This window comes from Pempheris klunzingeri, chromosome 7 (genome assembly GCF_042242105.1).
Source record: "Pempheris klunzingeri isolate RE-2024b chromosome 7, fPemKlu1.hap1, whole genome shotgun sequence".
NCBI lineage: Eukaryota > Metazoa > Chordata > Actinopteri > Acropomatiformes > Pempheridae > Pempheris > Pempheris klunzingeri.
The window spans coordinates 28,280,046-28,306,486 of NC_092018.1; the positions used below are offsets into that span (position 1 = coordinate 28,280,046).

Here is a 26,441-nt window from a genome sequence, read left to right on the forward strand (position 1 = left end):
GTAGTTGTTCCTCCTGTCCTCACTGGCCAAAAAGAAGTGCTGGGGGACAAAATCCACATCTCTTGCTCTGTGCAAAAACACACTGTGAAGTTCAGCTGAAGCTAATATGAGACTTCAGTGAAGTGAGTTAGTTAAAGCAAAGGGTTGTCTTCCAACGTTATGAACTCTGAAAATGGGAAAAGCACTAACTTTGGAAAATATCCTTGTGATTTGTCTAACTCAAACTTTGCTTAATTTAGGAATACATTTTTCACACATTTCACACTGTGGATTTTGTTTTACTGGAATCACCTATAGGAGTCTCTGTATGCAAAGGCATAGTCACAGCAAACCAGTAAAACCTGTCTCAGCATACACATGGGCATAAGAGTGCCGTTTTATGACAGAAAAAAATGTGAACCTATCCATCAAGTAAAACTACAAATTCAAAGCAGAATTATAATTAAATATAAAGTGATACTTGTGATTTATCATCTGATGTTGCAAATGGAACGGTCTACCAAATATGTACCAGTGAGGATAGATTGCATTACTGGTTCATAATACCTCCTCATAAAGAGACATTAAATAATGCAAATGTTAAATGGTCATGTTATTTCAGTATTGCAGTATATAGTAATACTGAAACTGTGGTACAGCAGTGTTGTATTACTATAAAGATAAGAGCTTTGAACTATAACAAAACGGTGAGTAGGGAAATGATGTCTCTTCTCATTTCAATGTATTTGGATATGAACAAGGAAATGTTCTGTGGCGGACAGAAGAGACGGAGGAATAAAGACGCAGGCATACAGTGGAGTACTCAAACTATAGCACAGAGTTTATTGGGACTTGAAGGACACAGTGGGTTTGGCTTTCACATGCACTCAGCACTTTGCTGTACAGCACATTAAGAAGGAAAACTCCCTCATCGCCTCTCTCCTCTCCATCTTTTACTCCTCCTTCCAACAAAACTGTGTGAGTCTATTTGTGTCCTCAGCGAAACAAACAGCATGAAGCATGACAGTCAGAGAATTAACAAAGTGCTGATGTCTGTGTGGGTATTGTCTGGGAGATCATGCTAACAAGGAGGCACTTCAGTCTGATTAGGGGATTTTTTTTTTTTTCCTTTCATATCAAGTACGCAGAGAGAAGAAAAAGAAAACCAGGCTTACATGAGATTGGTAAGAGCCATTAAAATTACTGCATGGACCAGCTTTCACCACCTCAAACAGGGAAAATGCCACATTCTTAAAGAACAAACAGAAGAGAGTGAGCTCTTCCTCCCTTTTAGTTGGCTGTGCTGCTGCGAGAAGGCCACTTCTTTGTGAGGGGTTTGCGGGACCTTCTGGCGTCTTCCTCACCTGAAAGAAACTGGACCGATCACATAAAAGCTCAGATAAAATAAACCTTTCACCCTTTCGATCACCATTTCACAAAACAAGAGGAAGACCCTTTGGATTTGTGAGGCATTTTGAAGTGTAAAGGGGCAAAATATTTCAAAAACAAACGTGTACATGTGACAACAATGGCTATGCAGCAAATCTTTTAAAAAGGAAAAGGCATAGGGAGAACAAGAACACTTCAGTTCGGGATGTAGAAAACAAGTGGCGTGTGACAATATCAATGCGGTAATGTGCCTTAATGATCAGAGGTAAAAACATTTTCATTTGGTGAAGAAACAGCACGACATTTTAAATTGTGCAACTTGTAAGTCAGGCTGAGTGCATGTGTTCCTCTCCACTCTGCAGGGACTGTGCAGAGAAACTAAGCAAAAAAAAACAACAACAAAAAAAGTAGAGATTTCTGTTTCTGTACAGCATATTCATTAGTTCTTCAAACTCCACGTAATGTCAAATATAAAGTGACACTGTAAACCGAGGGAGACGTCTGTGTTGCACGGCATACGATGGTTAACGTCAGTGGAATGAGGTATGCAGAAGCGAAAAAGGGATACAGCTGTCCATACTTACACTTGTCCATGCAATGAAAACACAACACCATTCTCACAATTCTGTCTGTGTGAGCCTATCGGATTGTGTGTGTGTGTGTGTGTGTGTGTATGTGTACGTACGTGTGCTTTAAGCGATATGATATGTCCGCAGGCTCATATTTAGAGAAAGTGTATAAAACGGATCACGCACCCTGATCCTCCTGTGGTTCTAAACGGCGGCTGAAAACCTTCAAAAAAGCCAATAAATCAACACGACAACAGTATTACAAAAACTAAACTGTAATCTTTGGCCTGAGTGTAATGCAAGGCAATGTACATTATGTGTTGAGGTTGTTGAGGTGATGTGTTCTGAATGTCTAGGAGTGATCTGAGGTATGGGAGGTGGAAATACAGAGAGAGAGAATAGGCTAGAGTTAAGAGTTGTACAGAGGGTGACTCTAGGAGGGGTGTGGATGTATAGACGGAGAGATACAGGTACAAGAAACAGGCCAGAAAGTAAAGGACTGAAAATGAGTGAAAAAGAAATTCCTTTTTTTCTGGAAATTAAAACAAAAAAAACAAACAAACCTAAAATTCACCAAGACCCCATCTTCTATTCCCTGTGGTGGTCTTTATTATACAGTGGATCCCCTGAATATTAGCTTGTTTCTATCCTTTTCTGTTTTCATCAATGTCAGTGGCTCTGTTCTATAGTCCAGCGATCCTGAGGGTGAGAAAGGTTTGTCCGAATATTTCCAAACGTCTCTGCAACATTGACCACCCACTACAAATGCCCGGGGTCTCAGGGCCTGGTCACCCCCCCTCCCCATGGGCTGACCGTTTAGGCTTTTAGACAGGCTGTCTCTGACGGCTTCTCAGGCCCCGGCTGTGGACCAATCAGCAGCGGGGAAGCCCCTCGGAGCTCCTTCCCTTTATGTGTGTGTGCAGCTCCCACACCGTCACTGTGCCACTAGGGGGCAGAGTTGGACATGGAGTCCACAGAGTTTACACTGGAAGACTGGACACGGCTGTGGGAGATAGACACCTCTGGGTGCTGTGGCGGAGACAGAGAAAAAGAGAGTTGTTTTTTGGGGGGGGGGAGGTTTGCTGGTATGCATTTATCTGCGTGCGCCGGTTTATGAGTGTGTTTGTGCGTTCACTCACATGCCTCCTGAAGATCCTGTCCAGCAGGCTGCGTCTGGGCGGCTCCGGCGGCTGACTCCAGTCCAGATCCGGAGGTCTCGTTCCTTGAGGCCCAAACACATTCAGATCTCTGAAACACTCCGTTTCTATCATCTGGATAAGAGGAGAGGAGAGGAGAAGGCTTGGTGAACTTTTGGCTGGTGTGTTCTTCCAGCCGTTATACAAACTGTACGGAGCATTTAAAAATGTCACATTAAGTGCACACACTTACCTCATTCTGCCATGGGATGGAAACACTGCCTGTAGCAAATTTGGAGTAGAAGTCATTGTCAGTTTGGTCCAAATTTACTCCCTTGACTGTGGAGAACTGCTCTATGTCCAAAACATCCTTACAGTACACTGCCCGCGGCTGGGGGAGGGCGACGACCACGAAAAAATGGGACAATGAGTTGAGAGGAAAAAACAGGAGACAAGTTTATCATAGCGAATAATTTACAATCATGGAATTTTACTTGCTGTTCTTGAAAAGACCCTTTTCCTTTAGTAGTCAGTAAGTATGAGGATTAAAACAAAATGTCTTTACAAGTTGCAGTTTCAGGACATGCTCTTGCAGTGGGATTGAGTTTGTACAATTGTACAAATTACTCACATCAGGCACAAAGGGAGGCTCCACTATTCCAGCCTCCAGCCTCTTGAAGTTGATGTTTTTGAAGAACGAGTGGGCCTTGACGCCCGCTGCTCCGTCCGCCAGGCACCCCAGCCTCTGCTTCGGGTCTTTGGTCAGCAGCTGGGGCGAGCAGCAGCAGAGATGAATCACCAAATTATTCACCGTTCAACCATCTCTCCGTACAACCGTGCTTCCCCATCAAATGCTCACCATTCTACAGATGGCCTTGGTGTCCTCTGTAAACTTGTCGTTGTACTCCTCCTCTTCCTCCTGCACCCTCCTCTCCACCTCCTCCCGTTTCACTCGCTCTTTGCGGGCGCGGAAGGGAGATCGTCCGGCGGTCATCTCGTAAACGAGGCAGCCCAGCCCCCACCAATCAGGACTCATGCCGTACTTTTCATTGTTTATCACCTCCGGAGCTACAGAGGAAAGGAAACGGGTTGTTATGGTTAAGTCAGTAATTACTCAGGTAAATCTGATCATGGAAACGTTGATTACAGTGTTTCTTACCCATGTAGCCCACAGTCCCCACCCTGCCTCTGATGAGTTCTCCTTCAGGCACTTTGATGGCCAGCCCCAGGTCAGAGACACGGATGTGTCCTGCAGCACAGCATGCATGATACAGTTGATTTTTGTCCCAAGATCGGCAGATTATAGAACATTAATGTGTGCAATGTAGTTTGAAATTGTGTATCAGCAGCTAAACAAAAATACTGTGCAATGCAATAACTAGAAATCTAAGCAACTCACCATTGTCATCTAATAGGATGTTCTCTGGTTTCAAATCCCTACAAATAACACCGCATGTTAAAAAACAAACAAACAACATTCAACGAGAACAAGAATTCAAAAACCTGATTAAAGACTCAATAGAACAGCCTGGGAGGATTCAGTTGAGCTGGACCGTGTGTCAGAATGTGTTTAAGAGCGTTACCTGTACACGATGGACTCCCTGTGCAGATGCTCCAGTCCACAGCAGATCTGAGCAGCATAAAACTGGACCCTGTCCTTCTCAAAGCCCGGCGTGCCCATGTTGTAGATGTGAAACTTCAGGTCTCCACCGTTCATGATGGTCAGCACCAGACACAGAGCGTCTTTGGTCTCGTATGCATACGCTAGGCTCACCTAGAAGAAGAGAGCATATAAGACGGTGTCAGACTTGACCACGGACACGTGCGCAAAAGAGGCCGAGAGATGACGTTCTGTGCTGCAGATACTCCTCTATTGTGTCCACTCACAACAAATCTACTGTTGACTTTCTCTAAAATCTGTTTCTCGTTGAGAGCCATGGACTCTCCTTTCCTCTTCTTTATCCGCTTCTTCTCCAGCTTCTTGCAGGCGTACATCTTCCCCGTAGCTCTGACCTGGCAGGCACACACCTGAGAGGGAAAAGGAAAATGGCACCTCACATATTAGTGCTCTTCAAACCACGAACCTCAAAGCATCACTGTCGTCATAATCTGCATGTGTTACCTCTCCGAATCCCCCCTTCCCCAGCACTCGGTACTGCCTGAACGTGTCTTTTGTGATTGGTTGCCTGACAGAACACAGACACAGCAAAATCCATTAGTAGACAGTCATGTAGTATCGATTAGGGTGGAGATATTATCTGCAGAGCTCAATGCCATCCTGAGTCTGTTTCCTGTTCAGAGGGTGGGGCCTCCTGGACGCTATTTCACATTTCCAGACACGGACGCAATCAAGGCTGCTCTGAAAACCTGCTGTTCACTTGATATTACTTTGATATGCGCTCTGCATAAAATATCTCCCTGTCTAGAGTGATCATGCTCCTCCGAAGCGAAGAGCCTCTGAAGGGAGGCGGGATTCTATCCGAGTTGCACGTTTGTTCTTCGTAACGTTGTGGGAAATTACATCTGACTATTTTCATGTTATGCTACTTTATATTTCTACTTCAGAGAAGATACTGTAGTTTTTATTCTGCAACATCTATTATGCAGCGAGAGTTACTATTTACTCCGCTGTTTAAAGTTTTACATGCAAAACATACAATAACATAAGATGCAGCATTGCAGGAGTAAACTATGCAGCAATGTATTTAGTAGTTAATGAGCTCCACTGTGACCAACAACGGCAATAAAATGTCACATGAATGAATAATTAACAATCATCATCATATCAATAATGTGATTTATAACAACATATCACAATGTGATAATCACAGGGGTCATTCAACAGATTCTTTAAGTACATTCTCTGATGATATTCCTGCACTTTTATTTTCCAAACATCTTGATGTAGGACTTCACCGTCGTTACTGCTACTTTTACTTACTTTAATACACACACTTTAAATACTTTACAATAGGGGGTCTAAAATACTTATAACAAGATTTCAGTTTTATTCTGAAAAACCTGTATTATGACTAATATAGATACCTCTCCACTGAAAACAACTTATGCAGACGTAATTTGCGTACCTCTCTAGTATCTTCCACTGCAGGAATCGGTCAAAATACATGCTGTTCTGGTAGTCTGCAAACGGCGCTCCGCTCAGGTACTCATGGACGGCCCTGGCAGTGCACACAGACACACAGCGAGGCTCAGTCAGCGCAGATGCAACAGAGAATATGATGCGCGCTACAAATCCAGTCCGCAATATCTGTGCTGTTTGTTCTTTATGCAGCAGTGTGGGGTAAAGAATAGAGACCAGACAGAGAGAAAAACAGGTGTGAGTCCTGCAGACAGGTGAGGTGGGAATAAAGACAGAGTGGCGACTCACTTGCGGCAGTTGCTGAAGATCTCCTTACATGGACTGAGCTCGAGGCTCTCTCTGCACTGGTCTGCAAATACCTCGGCTATGTCTACATGCTGAGGTGACTGCATCGACACATGTAAACACAGACGGTAACATATGTGCACACAGACACGGATACATTACTTTTTATTTCGCACACTACATCAGGCTAAGGAAACATACATATCTTCTGGTAGAGCACTGTGCAGTATCAGTGCATTATGTACATAAACGCTGTGCAAACATTACATTGTTTTTGTGCACATTAAATGGGTCCCTTGAATTACTGCACTCTTCTAAGTACCCTTGTGAGTGTTAGGGAGGCTTTCACTCAGCTGTAACTCAACATTATTGTCGGCTGAGAATTTTTATTCACAGGGCTGAAACATAAGTCACAGTAAAAAGCCACTAAATTCACTTTTACGACAAAATGTGGGGAAAATGTATCTGGTGAAGAAACTTACTTGTTTGGAGAGAAAGGTCTTGATGATTTTCTCCCCTCTGGCTTTTCTTTTTTCATCAGGTGTCACCTCATAGTCCTCCTAAAGCCCCAAATAACACACATCTCATCATTGACAACAGAACAGACAAAAAGATCCAGCTCTTTTGTGGGTGCCATTTTCTAACAAGTTAGCTTTTATAAGGATTTTATAAACTGTGACATTAATTTCCATTAATAATGGCTAATGAATCATTTACTAATGCTTTAGTAAATGATTATAGATAAGGGACATTAATGAAAACAGCTTCCGGGTGTTTATCCTCCTCAACCATGACGCATTTTTTTTAAAATCCGACGGACTGTTTGACCTCTGGACGTCTGGAAAAGAGCTGCAGTACACCTGGACCAAAATGAATTTATTCACAATAGACTACCATTTTTAGCTGCAGACTTATTTCTTATTAGAAACTGAGAAATCTGTGAGCATATATTAATGTCTTAACATTTGCAACTGAAGAACTGATGACTTATTCAAACGTTTCCAACATAAAATGTTAAAACAACAAAGACCTTCAGAGGGCTTTACAGCATCTGTACAACCTCCTCTCTCCTTACACCCTCCATGTGGACAAAGGAGGGGAAATAAACATTCAATGGAGATCCTAAAAGTCCTGAATAAATCCTAAAACACAACTCAAGTGGTTTATAATCATGGAACAGGAGAAGGCCATGATGAAGGAGATGAAGTGTATCCTCTTCCATTATACTAATGATGGTTTAGGATCCGGTCTGAAACCAGAGCGACGCCTAAACTTTTCCCCTCTCCTCTCTGTCTGTCTGTCTGTCTGTCTGTCTGTCTGTCTGTCTGTCTGTCTGCTTTCCAACATGACAAACTTCTGTCAAAGTCTGCCTTTAATGAAAGAAAAATGCTTAAATTGTGAGATGGAGTAGCTGCTGTGTGGCAGTGAAGAGGCCTCTCTCTCTCTCTCTCTGTCTGTCTCTCTGTCTCTCTCTCTGTCTCTCTCTCTGTCTCTCTCTGTCTCTCTCTCTGTGTCTCTCTGTCTCTCTCTCAGATAAACATATGCTGCTGCTGGCTCCCTGTTTGAACGTACGAAGCTTGTTGACACAAACAGGTTTGGCCGTTACACGCTGGACATATTGGACATCACGCGGAGGACACAACGTGAAAATGCGCTGACGCATTTCGTAGCCAGCACATTTAACTTTTCATAAAGGGGGGCCGGGGTGGGGAGGAGTATGTCGCCCATGCTGCACGCTGGCCGTACTCTTTCTATCAGTGGCTTTTTTCCAGCACGGCCCTGTGTTGCCTGGCAACCACACAGTAAACACGACGGGATTCCTTGAGGTCCTGGAGTGTCACAGTGTGTCACACCAGCGTCACCAGCTTTCCACCACAAAACACACACACACACACACACACACACACACACACACACACACACACGTATATATATGGTACACACTCACATAAGACTGGAGCTTAAGAAAAACAGGCTTTAAAAAGCGACAACGTCACTGACATTACAGAACAAAGCCAAGAGAAGTCCACAAATAAATCCATACTGTGCATACGGATGTAAATACACAGGAGTGTGACTGAAAGACAGAGAGAGGAGACACAGAGAGAGAGAGAGAGAGTGAATTGTGATTGGTGCCAAGTGTTGATTAACTGAGGCTTTGTTATCAGAGGCTCCAGAGAAATTACACACACACACACACACACACACACACACACACAGACACACACACACACAGACACACACACACACACACACACACACACACACACACACACACACACAGCAAATGAGCTGTCTGAATCCCACCCTTTGCCAGTGGGGGGTCAGCCAAAGGGAAAAGAAGACGGCCCTTTCGCAGAGGGGATCCAGCACACAAACACACTCTCACACAAAGACACATAAAAGTGTACGAGCACACACCTTCTCATGATGTAAGAGGAACCACTGGAACCCCCAAGCACATTCCTTCCTCTGTCGCACACCAACACACACCAACACACACCAACACACTCCAACACACTCCAACACACACCAACACACACCAACACACACCAACACACTCCAACACACACCAACACACACCAACACACACCAACACACTCCAACACACACCAACACACACCAGCACACACCAACACACACCAACACACTCCAACACACACCAACACACACCAACACACTCCAACACACACCAACACACACCAACACACACCCTAATCCTCCAAAAACTGCCGTGCTTCATGCTCTCTCATGGCTAAAACCAAATTTTCCCACATATCTCACTCACACTCACATTTCGCTGATTTGTTTACTTAATTAAGTAAGCTGACTACATTACATAACAGTTTCTAGTAAACCTCATTACTGCGCAGGTTATTTAATCACCTGAAACACAAGCACCTGCCTGGTTGTAATCAGCCTCAGGCCTGGTTTATTGTCAGTAAAGTGTCGAGTAAAGAGCTTAACTGATGCTGGCCTCAGCGCTCGTCACATGGATCGCAGAACTAGCGGCAACATGTGCGCCGTGGAAGTGGTTTCCCCCTTACAGAGGGTGATGGTCACTTTGAGGGCTGGGTGTTTGAAGGGGGCAGAGAATTGGGAGGGATGGGGGGGGGGTGTTGGGATTGGAAGGGGTGGTGTGGGAAACAATGCTGTCCTTTCTGTCCTGTCACATGCCCACAAAGATATTCTGGGCATAGATAAAGACTTAAATGTGTCATGTGGGAGGTATTCCGTCTAGACGCAGAGAGAGAGGTTGGAGGAGGGGGGACACAAAGCTGGGTGGTGGTGGTGGTGGTGGGGGGGGGATCTGGCTGGTTGAATAATCACTACTCAGTGTAATTGTCTCCTCCGGCTGCATGACCCAGCCCCGGCGTACTTTCGGGCCACGCTGTAATGAAAGTGAGTGCGTTAAAAAAGTGGATAGGCGTTCATCCAAGCAGGAGCGCTGCTGTTCCTGCTGTCTTAACAGTCACACCTGGGAACACCTGGGAACACCTGGGAACACTGGAGGAGCTGACTGATCGCTCAGCCCCTCGCCCCCTTAGTTACTGCTGCTACGCCTTTCAGCCTCTCTATTCTTGAAGGGCACGTATGCAGTTTACAATGATGGGGACAGATTTACTATCTAAATCCACAGTAAGTTTGTGTATCAGTGGCTTTTTGATTTCACAGAGAAGTAAACAAAAGCAGGTCCCATTTCTAATGCTAACATGCCACTAGCTGGTGATCCATGTAGAGAACAGAAATGCTTTAATAATTGTATTTTCAAACCGTATGCTTCACCTTTACAAGAGAAAGGATTCCAGGATCGGGGTTGCTTTGTTTTGGCGCATGTAACTCCCATTTAATGCCAGGCCACTTCCCCAAACCAAAAAAAGAGCAGGGCGGAGACATTAAGGTTACTCTACACTATCATATACTACCATTTTGACCAAATAGGGTTCAAGTTATGTTTGTATGTATGTTTGGTTAGATTTCATTTTAAAAACAAAACCTGTAACGCCCCAAAATGACATAGTGAAATTTGGAAAAACAATAGATTACCACTTAAGTTACTATAGGTAACTATAGGTACATGCTAATAATTGCGTTAGAGCAGATAAACATCCATTCCTTACACTTCTGTGCTTGGGATTTTGGTTTTGGAAAGAGTACCAAGATGCCAAGTATCTGTCTTATTAGAGAAACTGAGAAATACAAAGCTTAGTTCCTGGTCACTAAGCATTAAGCTTTGGTTAATGGTCATTACTGGTTAAATGCTTTGTACAAAGACACTTTGATGGTAATTATTAAAGGGAAAAAGAGCTGATTGTTTATTTTCCTGGGGACACTCCTAATGGCAAATGGTGTGTGTGTGTTCTTATAGTAGCTGCACAGTGAGGACCAGCACTTATTTTACTAGCAGAGTGAGGACAGTTTTGAAAAGTGAGGACATTTTGGCTGGTCAACAACTTCAGAGGGCTGTTTTAAGGTTAATATTAGAATTAGGTTTACCTTAAGGTTAGGGGCTGGGCAATACATGATGTCAATGAGGCTCCTCACAAAAATAAAAGTATGAGTATATATGAGTGTGTGTGTTTGTGTTTGCGTACCATTGCGTCCAGCAGCTGGATGCATCTTTGCAGTTTTATTTTGGTCTCACAGTAAAGACGGAAGAGAAGCCATCCGATAGGTTGTTTCTCACAGATGCTGAGATAGTCCCTCTCTGCAGAGATAAAAAGCACACACACACCTTAGAACACAACCTTTTGAAACACCAGTGGAAGACCAGGTGAGTGCACAAACACGTACCGATGCTGTTTCCCAGCTCAGTGCACTGGCTTACATGGGGGAAGCGAAGGATCTCCTTCCATTTCTTGCTCCTCCCTTTTCGCTTTCCTCCTCCACCTGCGGCGACAGAGAAAAACAAGAGGTGAAAATGTCCTACTGACAGAACTTTCATAAAGCTGTCAGAGTTTGTTTTCATCAGCGAGGAGCAAATGAAGGCCTAATTGCTAAGAGGAGGGGGGGAAAGGGGGGGTTGTGTCTGGGCTCTTCCCTGAATGAAATCATAGTCTCAGCGTGTATATATAATTCATAGATTACGTCTCACTTCCTCTGTAAATCTCTCCTCTCTCTACGGACTTCTGAGAGTGGAGCTGAGTGTGTGTGTGTGTGTGTGTGTGTGTTTCTGTCCACACAGACAGAAAGCCTATTCTGACCGTCTCAGTTCCCATCACAACCCGGGACTTTGCCAGACTGGATTCCACCACTCTGAATAATCATGCATCAGCTTCCTGCAGCAGCACAGCACCATCATGAGCAAACATCGCTCGCGTCCACTCCGATTTTCACAGGAATCTAACTATGAAGTCATCCATTAATCCAATTTATCTCCCCTTAAACTAACCTTTCACATTTAACCACCTCCAGATTTTCCATCTAAACCATGTTAAACTCACCGCTCCCTTTTCCTCTCTTTCTCTGTCCACCGGGTGGGCTTAAACACAACTGTGAGAACTTATTTCGCCGTCTTCCCTCCGCTCCAACTTGCTGTGCCCTGTGTCATGTTTGTCTTTTTTTCTTAAAACGCGAGAACTGCTCTAATGAACTGACAGGGATTTCCTTTAACCGCTCTCTGCAGTGGAAATTGGCTGCAAGCAGCTCACCCAATGTGAGAGGCAACATTGAGAGCTGGAGAGGCAATGACAAGGAGACATCTTTAAGTAATAACCCAGGAATGTGAGAGGCACTACGTCATGCTGGAGCGAAAGCTTTAGCAGTTTTCCCATCAATCCTCCTGCAGTGCTGCCTCATCCTTCCCTCCTCTGCTGTTCTCAAACACACAGTGTTGCCTTAGAAAGTCAAGACTTTGACATCACACTCAACAATGTGGACATTTAAGACTCAAGTTGGCGTGTTTTGATGTGATATTAGGCATCATACAGGCCTCATTTCTAACTCATTACAGTATGTCAAACAGTTAAGAGTGACGCCGCAGTGTTCTCCTCATGAGCATCGGTCTGGTCATCAGCAGAGTTTCTGTTGTGGCCAACAGGTGGACACTAGAATCACAGGCTGCAACAGCCAATCTGAAGGGGAGCCTGCAAACACCTGAGCTACTTCATCTGTAAAGCTTTCTATAGTCAGACAGGCAGTTTACAATAATTGCAGAGGCAGATTCAAACACTCACAAATTTTGTATGCACTCTTAAGATAACGACTGGTCTCTCGGTTCTCACAGAAATGAAAGGAGAAAAAAAAAAACAGGGCTTCTTATCTGTAGTCAACAACTGTGGATTTTGTGGCTGTGCTGGCACATTTGATCAGCTGGCAAATTGATGGTAACTGTGAATTGGCTGAAAACTCCTGCTGAATTTTTAATGTTTTAAGCTCAAAACATGTAAAAGTGCCTTAAATAATGAAGCACTTCATGGCTACATACTGCACATGACATGCTAATGCTTGCAGCCTACGTTAGAACAGGCAAACACACTTTTCACTCCATTTCTTACACTTTCGATCCTCAAAATCCCCTGGTGTAACTTCAGGTAGCTTCAGGTTGTTAGATAAAGGACCTGCGTCACCACAGCTGACAGCCACATCACCAGCCACATGAAGCATGAATGTATTAATAACTCAAGTCCAAATATCCCCCTAAGACAATCATTAACTCCCAGCACCTGCTCCTCATCAGCATCGCTGTATTCCAAACAAGCTATAAACGGTCACACTTCCCTATTTAAGAAGCAGTTGTTCTCTGAAAGCAGTTAATATGTAAAGTTATGCTCCACAGCAGAACGTCAGTGTTGCTGTGTGGTCCAGTGTTTTAATCTCCTTTAATAAAAGCATGACGTCTGCCAAAAAGCACAAGAGTACAGTGAGTGGAGAAGGTCATTCCCCACGGGGGCCGCCAAGCTAAAATTGAATGCTACTGTAAAGCATTTGCGGATAAAAGCGCCCACCAAATGACATATTACTTCCTGTGAAGGGTCAGCGCCATGTCAAATAATTGTACCAACCCTCGGTGCTCCACCCGGGCATTCAACTCGTGCACAATGTTGGGATAACCACAAATAATGCAGTTCCTCCTTTTTCTTTCTTTGTCCTGTTTTCTTTCCTTGTCACTGCTCTCCAAACCTATTTATTTTTATTTTTCGCTCCCTCTGTACCCCCTCCCCCTTTCCTGCTTTTTGTAACTCGTCGCTCCTGCCATCGCCTTCCTCTCTTTCTCTGTTTCCTGTAAGCCGATGTCTTTTTTTTCTTTTTCAGGCCTTGTTGAGGATTTTCTCTCGCCATCACCTCTACATCATTGTGACTAAGTTGCTCCCAGCCAATGACTGAGCTCATTTCCGGCTTAAAGCGCATCAACCCCCTCGTATTTTGGGGTTTTTGGGAAAGGTCGTGAGTTTACAGCTTTATGGGCATATAAACAGAACAATGCTATAGTTTTGACTACTGAAACAAAGTGATGTCTACTTATTAGACTGTAAACTGTAGAAACGACCCTTCCACTGGGAACCACTGCTATAGATCGTCTGATGTCCTGCACAATCGGTGAAGACGGTGTTCAACTGAGGCACCTGATTTTACCAGGTATTAAGCATATTTATCATGGCAAATAAACCTTGCATGTCATTCTTCACTGCATGTTAAAAAAGGAAAGTTAGAGTGTGGGAAAGTTAGTGGAGATGAAAACATCCAGACTCCTTGGCAGTGCCTGTCCAGTACCCCTGTCAGCATATTTAATGTGTCCCGCCGTAACAAACCACTTTACTGACTTGTTCCGAGAAAGAATATGAGTAACAGCAGAGAGCTTAGGCATCCATACTCGAGCACACCCAAACTGCTCCCATGTGTATGCAAATATTATGCATAAATTAATCATTAGCCTCAGTGTCTTTTGATGTCCGTGCCCTTAAACAAATACAACCCGTGATCAGTTCACATGAGTTCAAATTCTGTGTCGTGTTGTTGGTGGGTGTCAGCTACTGTGTGTCTGCTCGTTGGAGGGGAAATATTCACACTAGCTCCAAGGGGGAAGTTTGCAAAAGGATTGTAAATATCAATACAAAAAGGAAGCACGGAGATTTTAGAATCATGGTATGAAGCTGCAGGGAAAAAAAAACCCTCCACTTTCATGTTTTGTTTTACGTTCCACATCAGTAACTCTGGGTTCCTGTTTAACAAAACTGGGCTATTAAAAGCATGGATGTGCTCGTAAATGTCATCCATAAACCCTCTTGTCCTCACATTTATTTATTTCTCCACAAAGAGTTCTCACTCTCTCATGGTCTGTCACTTACACATGAGTAGAAATATGCACCGCGCCGTGGGTACGCTTCACACAGAAACTTGTCAGCCTAATTTGTTCCATGAGGGCAGTGTGGTCACCGCCCTGTATTTATGTTTCTGCTTAGCAGCTCTGACATCATCAACGCATGTCAACTGAAGCAAAAATAAGGTCAGAGAGGAAACGACATCCGACTGGCGCGGCACCAGGGGGTTACCGGCATCCCAAACATCTGTGTGTGTGTGTGTGTGTGTTTCTGCTGTGACCTCTCTCTAGTAATGTCCTCATGCTCAATTTAACCAACTCGGGCAGTTCTTCAGGCCCCATCCATCCACACATTCAAAATTGTTCCTGCTTAGCTGTGAGGTTATAGTCACACAACAGAATCCTAGCCATTAACTAGTTTGTAGCTCACACACACACACACACACGCACAAAACGGTCTCTGAGGTTTCAAACACCTCCACTTACACTGTCACTCCAAACGCGCAGTCAGATCTGCTGTGGACAACCAGCTGAAACCACATCCTGAAACTCACAATGTGCATCTGGCATATATGTAACAACAACATCTGCAGCACAGTGTGATGTGAGAGCGCTGGCCGAGACAAGTGCTGTGGATATGTGCTATTGTCTACACCTACACTCTGCAGAAAAGTGAGATTTACTAGATCTCCGTGACTCTTGGCGCCCATCTCTTCACTGCTGCACCGAGCTAAAATTTCGCTCTTGTTCACAAACAACTGATTATCCCTTTCTGATTATCGCTCATTCTCACTTCACCTCCTTTGTCTGATCTGTTAAATGTCGGCCTCTCGCCTGAGTCACACCGTGGTGGTCAGCGAGGTACCAACACAGTCGAGCCAGACGGCGACATGGACGCCTTTGTTCTCTCAAATTCTCCCGTCTTTCTTCTCTCCAACAATCTCCAAAAGTTCAATACTTTGAATTTATTTGCATTTGGAGCTGCAGGTAAGGGCCGATGTTCGTGTATATGCAAAAGACGCGTTGTGAACACACACTAAGGAGATTGTCAAGCAAAGAAGAGACGTTTGCATTGGCACTCTCTCTGAAACATCCTCTTCCTGCTTTTCAGAGTGATTCTTAGCAGCACCCAGTTTCGCCTGAGAAACATCTAGACGACACTGTGATAGATATCCATCTCTTGCAAAACAAAGGCAGAGATGGAGATGCTAAGAAATAAATCACATCTTGCCAGATTGTGCTTTTTGTGGACTGTGCAGTGAGTCACGTCCAAATGTTTGTATGCTACTATGCCTGCCATATGAAAAGGGATGTGGAGGTAAACATAGATGGAAGATAATTAACTAAACACTAATATATATTATATTTGACCAGTTTTTTAGATATACCTGCACAAGCTAATGCAGTCTAGCCAAGAGCGCTGCAATAAATCCTGTCAACGTTCTACTTTTATATCTACATTAAAAAAGTACATAGAATAAGCTGTTAATAAAGCGAGGATGTTTTAGGGTTAGCCCTGAGGTTTAGTTGAACTGTGTGTGTGTGTGTTTGTGTGTGTGGTCTCTGTGCCACAGGAAGCAGAGGGAAATGCTGCCCAGACCTGAGCAGAAGGGGAGGACTATAGCAGGAAGAAGCTCTTTGTTGCCCTGTTCCACCATGATGTCATGTCGGTCCCTCTGTCCAGCCGCCTTATTACCATCCCGAACGAGCCCGTCTGTCCACGTCTCCCTCATTATTGCAATAATAACGGGATGATCCGGCTGTAACATCTGCTATTGCGCTTAAAGCAAACATCTGTGACGTACGCCTTTTACCTGGCAACTCTCGACTATTCTTTTGGCTGCTGGGGAGGGTCACATGTTAAAACGCTTAATGAGGGGTCATAAACTCAAAATCAGTCATAGACAATAAAAGAGAGATGGTATCAGCAGTATCGATGCTGGTGCACAGCTGTGTAGTGTGCTGCGCTGACAATAACACCACAATCTCACTTGACCTTAACAATGCAGCTGCATTTAGCATGAAAGTTACATGTTTATGTGTTCACGATTGATTTAGACATGAATTCATGAAACATGTTGCTCACAGCTCCAGTTAGCTTTAGGAAAGAATACACAAGTGTGACTATTTTCCTGTCTTTATGTCCTTGTAAACACGACGTCTATAAATAACAGCCAGCCCAAGGGCAGGAGCAATGTGTTGATACAAAGTGAGGTGGTCAAACCGGTCCATGACCTCAGAGCTGGTGAGCTGTGACAGTTGTCACTAGAGTAACTGTGTCTGGGAGGGTGTGCTCACAAGTGAGAAGATCCTGAGTGTGAAAACTTGCATGCAAGGACAGATATCTCACAACAGCAGGGTGCGTTTCCTGTCTGGGAAGAGTCATGTGCCACCGGTTTCCTGTTCTATAAATATATAAAATATGGAATGTGAGGAGGGAATGTAAAAACAAACATTCAATACACTGAAATTATATAACCCTGTCCAATCAAAGCACAACACACACACACACACACACACACACACACACAGAGCAGGGCAGGATGGGTAATACATGCTGTTTAGTCATCCATAAAGATCCAGCAGGACAGAGCATAGTCCACATGAAGCTCGCCATAATAGGACGCTCCTAAGCTCTGACATTGTGCTAGTATGTTTGTCTACCTCCATAAATGTTTTGAGAGAGCGAACGTTATGGCAACGTAATCCTAAAATCTCTGTCAGGGATGATTTTATTTCTTCTCGCTCAGATTGAACCTCTGCAGTTACATCACCAGTAAGCAAACACTGAAGAAAGTGCTTGCAATAAAAACAAGGGATCTGACTTATCAAGTTGATGGAACACACGGTGGATTGTACGCAGATTGATATAATTATGAACAAAAGCGTGTGCGTGTGCGTGTTCACACACAAATGGCACAAGAACCCATCCCGGACATAAGGTTAAAGTGATTACATTGCCCTTCTCAGGCCGTCTCTAGCTGTTCTCAATTTCCTTTTTGTCCTCAAACACACACTCTCTTCACAAAGATGTTTGTTCCACGTCTTGCTCTTATGTTGACATTCTGTGCTCTTTTGTTCCTGTTATGGCAACATCCCTCGAAAGAAGGGTGGGGGGGGGTATCGGAGAGTGTGTTGAGGCACTTAACTGACCTGAACTGCTGAGAGAAAGAGAAAGAGAGAGCTGCTGTTTCAGTTTTAACCCACTTTCTCTGGTTTTCTGGGGGAATTTAGGCCTCACGTGGGGCAAAATTTAGTTGAAATCTCACAGCAAGCATCGAGAAAGAGTAAGTGCTGTTTGAGATTTATTAGCTTTTACAATGTTAGATATCATAAACTGATCTATTCTTCCCTCAAAATGCAATTTAAAGAATCCCCAGGCCACAGGCTCCCATAAATAATCTGCTGTGGCCCATGTGGGACGATAGTTTCATACACAACTATTTCTTCTTCTTAAAAATACACACAAGCTGAGTTGTTTTCTTTTTTCAAATCATATGGTTCCATGTGATTTCAAGCCTAATAATGTGTGTGTACATTAATTTCCATGGATAGTCTGAAACATAGTCTAGCATTTAGCTCCACGTACAGCAGGAGACACGAGGGGTCATAAGATACAACATTGATTATTCCCCGATTCCCCGAAATATTCATTGGATGTTCCATTTAAGAGCAATGCACAGCACAGGAAGCTCATCTCAGACATAAGCATAAGTAATCGTAAGTAATTACCTGCATGTCTGACATGAGGGGGGAAAAAAGAAGATATCATTAGCGTGGCCGCTCAGTGCATTCCTGGAGTACTTTAGAGACGAGCCGTTTAAAATTCACATTTTTTTCTGCATCCACTTTCACTCAGCCCACCTTGTCTACTTCTACTTTGGACAATTATCTCCTATATTTCCCAGAATTCCACTTGACAACCCCCGGAGAACAGGCGTGAACTTGTTGCATCCAGCTGAGTTATGTATACTGTATGTGTGGGTAGAGGCAGCAATAACAATAGAGATAGTAAGAGCCAGAGAGCTGAAGTTTTCCACTCAAGAAAAAATGAGTCACACTCCTACTCAAAACACAGCGAGCCTTGTGGCCCGTTGGTTGGCGATGGAGAAGTGAGTATCTCTGCTGCTTCTTTGGTTCCTCTCTGCTCGTAGAGCTGCTGGGTAGAAGATGGGGAGCCAAGAAATAAGCCCTTGTGCTTTAAATCTGAATAATCAACACACACAGACTGACTTATCGGCTGATGCAGAGAAGTTTCTTTAGTTTCAACTGAAATTGTGCTGAAAATGAAACGACTAAATATCAGTCCAAAATGTGTCTTAACATGGCGAAGAGTCTGCAGCCAAGCTAGCAGCTCTGTGAGGCACTGACAATAGTAACATGCAGGTGTTTAGTAGTCTAGTTTAGCTTGCTAGACAGAGGAGTTACAGACACCTGTATTCATGTATGTTACGAGGAAGAAGGTGCAGCCAAGATGGCTTTATAATGCTAAGAAATTCTTTAAAAAAGACCAATAGTCTACAGCTATGCTAGCGCCTCAGCCAGGCTGTGCTGTGCTGCACAGCGGTGCTTAGAATAAATGCCAAATTGCTCACAATTACATAGCTAACATGCTGAAGTGCAGCACATATAATGCTCACCATCTTAGTTTAGCATGTTAGCATGCTACCTTTTGTTAATCGGCCCTAAGCACAGCTGAGAGTGTCATTATTTTTGCATGTATTTGGTCATCCACTAAAAGTTTGGGACAAAACAAAATGTTGTGCTTGCGGCAGTGCTAGATGGAAATGAAAACACAGACGTCCACGCTGGATTTCATGGTAATCCTTCCAACATTGTTGAGAAATTTCATTTGGAAACCGCAAATGTGAAGCTGCTGGTGGTGCCAGAAGAAGCCAGAGTCAGTGAGTTTATGGCTGCACCAAACTTAAGGGAACTAGTTGTGGACACCACTAACACGGCTACAAGTGATTTTAACCGTAATAACAGAAACTGTGTCTGCCAGTATCTTGCAGGCGGGGAAGTGGAAAAAAACACAACTATCATTTTAATAATAAAAAATGAATCACTTTTGAGAGAAGTGATAAATATGCGATGTGTAAGAATGGGTTACGAAAGGCCCTACAGCTGTTTGCAGTAGTGTCGTCACAGGTTTATTTTTCTGATCCCTTGCTTCTTTCCCGTCAGAAGAAGGGGAGACAACGACGGGCTGGTTTTCCCTCTTGTGCATTTTACTCTCCCCTCCATTAAGGCTCTCCACGCAATAAAAGTCAAAGGCATTATGTCATGGCCCCATCCTTTCAGAGGGACCCTGAGGGAGGAGCACTCCAGGCAACTGGTTTTGTTTGTGTGGAAATGGGAGAGAAAGTTTGCGTGTGACAGCAGAGTCAAATTGGTGCTGACGTTACCATTATCTGACAGGTGGTGGCTCTGACAGAGACCAACAGAGACCCAGAGACCTGTGGTTACAGATTCAAAGAGGCTGCCCAGCTCATTTCACTAGAAGTCTGTTAGTCCTGACGACAGCAGCTAGTCGGGCTTGCCGAGACTTGCTGTCACATGATGAAACAACAAATCCCCCAAACCTTCCAACCCCTCTTCAGCGGGAGCTCGTAGACATCAGAGTCAAATACCTCATGCCTGTTATCTCCTGCTATCTCGTATCATGCATAGCTTCTGTCATCACTAATCAGTTAACCTGTGGGGTTTGTACTTATCAAATGGGGCAAAAAAAAAGAAAAGAGATGTAACTAGTTTCAAACACAACAGAATCCAATCAAAGCTTCCTGCAGTCTGAATCTGGGACACTGACAATCCTATTGCACTTCGGAGGATCCCAGATGACTGGACACCACCATATTTAGGTACTAATCATGTAAGGTTTCCCCCCTATGGATCCTCCCATTTGTAATTGAGCACACAAATGAGTCCAACATTTATTAAAAGCCACATAATTCGGGACCGATGTCAGATAACTGCCAGGTTGGACCAAATTTCAAACAACAGGCCCATTGTTGGCTACTAGACACACGTCATTATCCCCACTAACTATTATTCTCATTATTGATTCATGTGTAGATTAGCTTTGATTTGAATCACTGAAATGTCAGAAAGTAATAACAAACCACGTCCATGTCTCATTTTATCTGACACCCAAATATATTCCATTTACAATTGTGTAAGAGAGAGAAAGGGCACATTTCCACATTGGATAAGCTGAATCCTGGAAATCCAAAATGACAAAAAAAACAAATGAACATGATTAATTCTCTGTTGATTTACTAGTTGTTGCAGCTCTAAATTATTCTGAATTTCTCATCTAAAGTCATGCATACGAGGGCTGGCAAACACGGTCCTTGATACATGACAGAGATTCCTCGATAGGCCGAAAACAAATAGATGAATCAGAGGATCACAGACTTGATGGTTTTCCAAAGTCATTCTTTCAACAAGTCTTTTGTTTGAAAGAAAATGGGAGAGAACAGCTGCCATGTTCCCACCATCAATCTTGTCTCACCTCAGTTAACTGGAAAGAAGATAATCCTTCATTACTCAGGTCATTTCATCATGGGGATATCCATGTCCGTCAGTAGGCTACTGTAATGCTTGTGCTGTTTGAAGCGCTTCCCTCTACTGAATTTTAAAGTAAATGTGACAGAAGTGATTTTCACTTGAGCAACTACAACCTCCAAAACACACGGCAGCCTGCATGCAAAAGCCAGCAGGCATCGGAGAGGAATTCAGCCTAGTAGCCCAAACTAAATACCCCGGCTCAGTTACCGCAATTCAAGAAAGGCATCTGGATGCAGCAGTGCAGTTTTTCCCCCTTACTCTCATTCACTTGGACAGCCGATGACGTTCGCTCGCCTGGCTTGGAATCTGCGACTGCTGCCAGCAAGAGTTGTGAATGGGGAGGCAGGGAGAGGCACACACACACACACACACACACACAAGGAGTCATGTTTCCATCACTTCAGAGGCCATTACATTAATTTAAATTCATTTCCTGGAGACGTACCCTATTTGCTAACAGTAACGCAAACCTAACCTTAAACCAAGTCCTCACCATAAAATCTAATCAACATTATGGGGACTGTCCCCAAAAGGAAGTTGAGTACCCACAATGTGACCGTGTCCACACACGTACATCCCCACAACATGACATATCCGTGTTCACACGTACACACACTTAACAGGCTCAGGGTCTGCTGCACCGATGTTGCTCCTCAGAGCGGCTCGGTTCAGGTTACATTTAAACAAAGGAATTCACCCCCACACCCCTCATCTGCTGACACACACACATAAATCTACAGTGTACCCTGGTATTAAGCCTGCTCGCACAGCTTCCCTGTCAGCGATAAAAGGCAAATCCAAACAGATCTCACTGACACGAGCAGCCATGTGAGACTTCATAGAACTTCTTGTGAGATCAGCTGTGACCCGCTCAGCTGACAAGGATCGTACAGACAGCAGACCCTTTCAGATTCAGCATTTCCAGCCGCTCTGACATGGCCAACAGTGCTGCAAGCCGTCAGATGATACTCAGATGACCACGCTGGAGATATGGGTGTTTCATTTCACCGCATACTCATCATCCATGATGCATCTTCCATGGAGACCGGAGGAGAGCGGCTCCACAGGAAGATGGAGCTCGGATGGCAGTGGCCCACTCAGTTTGTTATGTAACGATCAATTCGATTAAATAGCTTATGGGCAGCATCGGAGTGATAGTGTGTAATACAGTTTGGCTTTATGTAAGATAGTGGTCACATCAGGATACGGTTCAATATGATCAGCGCCGCTTCTTCTCTTCCAGTCTGATTAACATGAAGCATATTGAATGTAAATCTTCCAAAAAGGGTTCAACTGAGTCACAGCAGGATTTTAATCTCCCATCTTTAGCTTCTCTTCATCAATGATAGTTTCACAAGAGCTTGGAGGTTTAAAAAAAAAAAAAAACAGACCAGTACTGTCAGATTGCTGACACAGAAGAGCCAAAGAGCAAACGCGAGGTTGGCACAGGGCCTGTTTTGGAGATATCAATAGGTTTTTATTCCTCCGCTCCCCTGCCACTCGCACTGTTTTACTGATCTGGGAAGGTGTGAGGATGCTGCCATGAAACACGGCAAAGATTGCAGAGTAAACTGGGCCTTCCTGTTGAGCGTCTCCGGGACCTTTTGGGCGGAGGATGCGTGCCTCTCCTCCTCAGCTCTGACTGGAGACGCACTCGCTTAAACAAATAGGAATAAACACTCTTTTTTTCTTTTTTTTGGTGCTCTATTCACATTTGCTCTCTGTTGCTGGTATGTGACCTTAAATGAGCCTCTGTGTGTAAACTGTGCTCTGCCATAGGGTCAGGCCCACCACCAGTAGTCTCTGGCACCGGGCCCTGAAACATAAAACCTCTAATGGTTAAACGGAAACAACCAGCGATACACTCCAAGCAACCTGCAGCGTGTTTCGACGTGCGCGGTGCATTCGTAAACCCACTGACCGAGCTGCTGAGAACGTCGTGCTTCAGCTGTTCAGTCAAAGAACCATCTCATCCCTTCATGTGAAACTGCAAATGGCCTTTTCTCTCCCACACACAGTCGAGGCAGGGACTGGATGAGCACCAATGGAGCAGCTGGGACAAGCAAGATCTGTCATGGGTCATTAACTGCTCTTATTAATTCATGGAGCTTAATTCACCCGGCCCCTGTCGTGCTCTGCTCCCGTAAAAACAAGAGTCCAGATTGACCCATGCATCCTTCATGCGAGTGTTGACCACATGTCAGCCTCCTGTTTCACTTTACTCTCCCATTAATTCCCATTAAACTCTCTCTAGATGTGGACTGCCGCCCCTTTCCCCTCCAAGCATGTCATCACTGTGAGATAAGTGGAAGGAGCTGCCTGAGACCCTGAGTCTTCTCCTGCATCAGAGACTGATGCCACATTAAACCACGTGCTGCCTGCAGTGAAACTTGTGTGGGCACTTCTGTGAGTGCTTGTGCATGTTTGACACACTGAAGAAAACTCAAGTTACTTGGAATTTTAGAGTGCAGCCAATGAAAGATTGCATCATTTATTCTGGGGAAGAGCTCCAAGGAAGCGTGATGGTGTGGGTTTATCCCCCCTCCTCCCTCCCCGCACTGGTTCCCACAGCAGGTTCAGGGACCTCCAGGGGGCTTTGAGGGAAACAATCACTGTGTTAGGTTGCATATGGTGTTTACCTGCAGGCCTTCCTCCTGCCCTCAGCACGACCCCATCTTCCTCAGTTAGAGCCTGCTGATGACACTGTGTGCCTTTATATTCCAGACCATACAGCCAAACTGCATCTGGCCCTCCCCACACATTAGACCGTCCACACAGTGATAAACAGTGTCTGTGTGTGTGTGTGTGTGTGTGTGTGTGTGTGTAGGCCCCACACATAAACCTCAGCAGCAGTCACGTCATCACATCACCGTTCAAATGGCAGCCAGCCTACACTCATGTCTTCCCTGTGAGGAGAGTGATCCCCTGCTCCACTGTGTGCCTCAGCATGTATGATGTTGCGAAAGAGCGCATTCATTTGCACAGACAGTGAAAGCGGATGTGGGAGGAGGAGGAGGCGGCGGCGGCACCCCTCTCCCTCCCCAGTATGTGGGAAAACGCATCCGATGTGTCAAAATCAGTGAGGATAAGAAGATCTGTTTGATTGATTTTAGGGTTCAGATCAATCACCGGATGAATCGCGTTCATCTGGCCGCGCTGAGGCTGTCTGTGATGTTAAATACCACTTTTCCTCTGTTGCATCTGTAGGATTTACCTGCTGAGGGCTACCGAGTCCGCAGGCTACCTAGTGCCGTCATCATTACGACTATTCCCACCTTTTCTGCATACTGAGCGCAACACGGGCCTACTTACTGTTTGCACTTTGTCAACTTACCCTCTCTGGCTTTTAGCAGTACAGTGTTGGCTACTATGTTCTCCAGCTCCATCAAAAAAAAGGGAAAAAGGGGGAAAAGAAAAGAGAAAAAAAAAATCCTAAATGCAGAGGTACACAAGCGTCTGCAGCGGAAACAGCGTCCTTCAGCTTGTGCGCTGTGAGCGTTTTCTTCACTCCTCGTCGGTATCCGGGCAAATTTCACTCATATCAAAGTCGGAGGGGATAAAACAGGATGTCACAGGTTTGCTTGCACTGTAAGCTGGGCATGGTTCTTGTTGTGGGCTGGAAGTGCGGCGCTGCATTTCTACTCCAATCCCCCCAAAACCGTTCCATGCGTAATTTGGCTGCGGAATCTCTCCGATGCAGAAAATGTTTCAAGTTGGAGGCACCGACGGAGACGAACCGGGTGCTGTCTGCGGATCCTCCCCGGCTGAACACCAGGGTACTACCAGCTTTACATTAACAACAGCGGGGGCAGGCTGAGCGCACCAGAGAGGACATCAGCGCGCCCCCCTCCCGTGTTGGTGCGTAATCAAAATGGGCTGGGCCTCTCTGTCACCGGCGGGTCAAGCCAGAAACGCACACAGCCCCACCGGAAATGTGGCTCTTTGGTCGACAAAATAAAAGCACATCACTAGTTCTGCTTCTGCCAGTGCGCTGTGGTGTATATGTGTATTATCACAGAAAACACGGACTCTCACACGAGCACGGACTGAATTAAATGCTCCTGTTCTTCCTGGACCACTGCGTGTCAGTAAAGCAGCCACGGTTCCGTCGCTCACGTGAGTCCACGTGTTACCTGGTCAGTCCTCCTCTCAGGCTGCGTGGAGGTCCTGTCCCCTGACTCCTAATGAAATGACCCACCTTCATGACAGAGAGACGGCAGCACACTCCCACCCAATCAGCACCGGAGCAGAGGTCCAATCAGCGCGAATAACCGAGAGCACGTGATCGAGTTCACAGGTTTCAATCTTAATTAAATAATATTAATAATAATTTAAAAAAACACAGCCAGATGTTTACTTGAATTGTTTTTTCACGCATTATATCAGATATTAACGCACTTTTTTCTCTAGATTGAACTTGATTTAATTTGAGGGTCAAGCTGAGGCAGAGTCTCCCTCTGGTGGAACAGTTTCTACTACAGATTAAAGTCATCCTGTGTTTAACTGTACGAAGAACCGTGATTGCAAACTCAGTGGGTCCATACTGCTTCAAGTACATCACTGATCTAATCTGTGGGTCATAACTCCGTGAAAGGAGTTCCTCCCCTACTGTGTAGTTCCTACGATGCCCAGCACGTAGCCCCTCTAATGCCCTCGTGATTACTCCACCTTCAATGAACTGTGGGGAGTTTTATTTTGAAATTTGCCCAGAATTCATACTTTTGTGATTTTGCGCAGCTTGACGTCTTTCTGGAATCATTTTCTCTCCATATGCAGGCTGTAATACAGTGTTCACAGTAAGAAGGAGAAAAAAAAACAACTCAGCATACATTGAATCTCTGTTTCACGTGGTACCATAATAACGCATAGATGAGTCCCCCCCCCCCCCTGCAGAAGGGCGCCTGTTCACTATGAACTCACTGTATCCGTCCAAACGATTAACAAGCCTGTTAGTGACTGATGAAGGCTGATAGGATCGATCCCTCCGGACGCGCTCTTATCTTCATAAACAGGACATGAGGTAGTCTGATGCCTAAACCGAATTAGAAGTGAAGTACAGTATGACCCCCCCCCCCCCCCCCTCACACATGGCATAACTAATGCACGAGGCTCACGTTTGATGTCACATTGCAGAGAGAGACGTGGCGCCA

General features: G+C 44.7%; 1 protein-coding gene across 1 annotated transcript; it reads right to left on the bottom strand.

The window, feature by feature from the left end:
* Positions 1–799: 799 nt before the first annotated feature.
* grk5l (G protein-coupled receptor kinase 5 like) lies at positions 800–25,136 on the bottom strand. Its single transcript, XM_070833202.1, has 16 exons — positions 24,626–25,136; positions 11,253–11,348; positions 11,054–11,166; positions 6,941–7,018; positions 6,462–6,559; positions 6,160–6,252; positions 5,196–5,259; positions 4,961–5,101; positions 4,657–4,847; positions 4,473–4,510; positions 4,233–4,322; positions 3,933–4,141; positions 3,705–3,842; positions 3,327–3,464; positions 3,077–3,208; positions 800–2,966 (listed from the first exon to the last, which is right to left on the bottom strand). Exons 1-16 carry the CDS (start codon positions 24,675–24,677, stop codon positions 2,883–2,885), a joined length of 1,755 nt encoding a protein of 584 aa, XP_070689303.1. The 5' UTR covers positions 24,678–25,136; the 3' UTR covers positions 800–2,882.
* Between the last annotated feature and the right edge of the window lie 1,305 nt (positions 25,137–26,441).